The sequence below is a fragment of the Sander lucioperca genome, chromosome 16 (genome assembly GCF_008315115.2).
Source record: "Sander lucioperca isolate FBNREF2018 chromosome 16, SLUC_FBN_1.2, whole genome shotgun sequence".
In the NCBI taxonomy this organism is placed as follows: domain Eukaryota; kingdom Metazoa; phylum Chordata; class Actinopteri; order Perciformes; family Percidae; genus Sander; species Sander lucioperca.
This window is the reverse complement of record NC_050188.1, coordinates 25,657,125-25,659,624: the sequence shown is the minus strand read 5'-3', so window position 1 is coordinate 25,659,624 and position 2,500 is coordinate 25,657,125. Positions and strand designations below refer to the sequence as shown.

Sequence of the window (2,500 nt, the reverse complement as noted above, 5' to 3'; positions counted from 1 at the left end):
AGAGGGAGGGGGGCGGGGTCTGAGGAAGGGGGGAGGGGGGGTTTAATCACACACCTGAGCTTCAAACGTTCTCTCCCATCTGAAGGGAAACCTTTCAATGTTTATTCACACATGTATTAGTCTACCACACAGGGTTAGAGGCATTTTGGGTAAAATCAGCCTGATGGCGGCAGGTTTTGGGACAGTTGTCGGCAGGTTTTGGGACAGTTGTCGGCAGGCTTTGGGACCGATGGCGGCAGGCTTTGGGACCGATGGCGGCAGGCTTTGGGACCGATGGCGGCAGGCTTTGGGACAGATGGCGGCAGGCTTTGGGACAGATGGCGGCAGGCTTTGGGACAGATGGCGGCAGGCTTTGGGACAGATTGCGGCAGGCTTTGGGACAGTTGTCGGCAGGCTTTGGGACAGTTGTCGGCAGGTTTTGGGACAGATGGCGGCAGGTTTGGGGGCAGATGGCGGCAGGTTTGGGGGCAGATGGCGGCAGGTTTGGGGGCAGATGGCGGCAGGTTTGGGGGCAGTTGGCGGCAGGCTTTGGGACAGATGGCGGCAGGCTTTGGGACAGATGGCGGCAGGCTTTGGGACAGTTGTCGGCAGGTTTTGGGACAGTTGTCGGCAGGTTTTGGGACAGTTGTCGGCAGGCTTTGGGACAGATTGCGGCAGGTTTTGGGACATATGTCGGCAGGTTTTGGGACAGATGGCGGCAGGCTTTGGGACAGATGGCGGCAGGCTTTGGGACAGTTGTCGGCAGGCTTTGGGACAGATTGCGGCAGGCTTTGGGACAGATGGCGGCAGGCTTTGGGACAGATGGCGGCAGGCTTTGGGACAGATGGCGGCAGGCTTTGGGACAGATGGCGGCAGGCTTTGGGACAGTTGGCGGCAGGCTTTGGGACAGTTGGCGGCAGGCTTTGGGACAGATTGCGGCAGGCTTTGGGACAGATTGCGGCAGGCTTTGGGACAGATGGCGGCAGGCTTTGGGACAGATGGCGGCAGGTTTTGGGACAGATGGCGGCAGGCTTTGGGACAGATGGCGGCAGGTTTTGGGACAGATGGCGGCAGGTTTTGGGACAGATGGCGGCAGGTTTTGGGACAGATGGCGGCAGGTTTTGGGACAGTTGCTGGCAGGCTTTGGGACAGATGGCGGCAGGTTTTGGGACAGTTGTCGGCAGGTTTTGGGACAGTTGTCGGCAGGCTTTGGGACAGATGGCGGCAGGTTTTGGGACATATGTCGGCAGGTTTTGGGACAGTGGTCGGCAGGTTTTGGGACAGTTGGTGGCAGGCTTTGGGACAGTTGTCGGCAGGTTTTGGGACAGTTGTCGGCAGTCTTTGGGACAGTTGTCTGCAGTCTTTGGGACAGTTGTCGGCAGGTTTTGGGACAGTTGGTGGCAGGCTTTGGGACAGATGGCGGCAGGTTTTGGGACAGTTGTCGGCAGGTTTTGGGACAGTTGGTGGCAGGCTTTGGGACAGATGACGGCAGGTTTTGGGACAGTTGTCGGCAGGCTTTGGGGCAGTCGTTGGCAGTTTTTATGACAGAATCGGCGGCAGGTTTTGGGACAGACGTCGGCAGGTTTTTGGGACAGTTGTTGGCAGGTTTTGGGACAGATGGTGGAAGGTTTTGGGACAGATGGCGGCAGGTGTTAGGACAGTTGGCGGCAGGTGTTAGGACAGTTGGCGGCAGGTTTTGGGACAGTTGTCAGCAGTTGTTAGGACAGATATTGGCAGTTGTGTAGTAGTGAAAAGCAGGTAAATCTCCCTGCAGCCACTCTGAATGATATAAAAACAGTATAACAGGAGACTTACTTGTCGATGCAGGCGATGGTCTGACAACTCTGCTGAAGTTTGGTGGGGCAGGGCGCAGAGTTCGAGGTGGGAACGGAGGCAGGTGATTGGCTGGTTGTGGCTGTTGGGAGGGGCCCCTCTGAGGCAGGGCTCATCACAACAATGGGACTGACTACAGAGAACAAAAACAGAGTGAGGGAGGTAACTGAGACAAGACATAGTCATCTACTATCATCATACCTTTAGAACCAGAAATCCATAACCATCTACATGGAACACAAAGATTCAGCAGTCTCTAAATATACCACACCATTACTATCCACTCTCTGTCCCTGTGTCAGGTGTTCCTGTCTCTGTGTCAGTTGTACCTGTCTCTGTGTCAGGTGTACCAGTCTCTGTACCAGGTGTTTTTGTCTCTGTGTCAGGTTGTCTCTGTGTCAGGTTGTCTCTGTGTCAGGTGTTCCTGTCTCTGTGTCAGGTGTTCCTGTCTCTGTGTCAGGTGTTCCTGTCTCTGTGTCAGGTTGTCTCTGTGTCAGGTGTTCCTATATCTGTGTCAGGTTGTCTCTGTGTCAGGTTGTCTGTGTCAGGTGTTGCTGTCTCTTTGTCAGGTTGTCTCTGTGTCAGGTTGTCTCTGTGTCAGGTTGCCTCTGTGTCAGGTTGCCTCTGTGTCAGGTGTTCCTGTCTGTGTCAGGTTGCCTCTGTGTCAGGTGTTCCTGTCTGTGTCAGG

At 55.4% G+C, this 2,500-nt stretch overlaps 1 protein-coding gene across 2 annotated transcripts in view; it reads right to left on the bottom strand.

Moving 5' to 3' along the window:
• The window catches only part of LOC116041490 (heat shock factor protein 1-like), a 13,408-nt gene that overhangs the window by 8,198 nt on the left and 2,710 nt on the right, over positions 1 to 2,500 (bottom strand). Inside the window, exons 4-5 of one of the 2 annotated variants that reach the window (XM_031287391.2) lie at positions 1,795 to 1,945; positions 1 to 19 (exon numbers count right to left, since the gene is read on the bottom strand). The exon at positions 1 to 19 is cut by the window's left edge and continues 53 nt beyond it. In XM_031287391.2, coding sequence (XP_031143251.1) covers positions 1 to 19; positions 1,795 to 1,945 — 170 coding nt within the window. The remainder of the gene's footprint in view (positions 20 to 1,794; positions 1,946 to 2,500) is intronic. The other variant, XM_035993069.1, reaches the window with a different exon arrangement.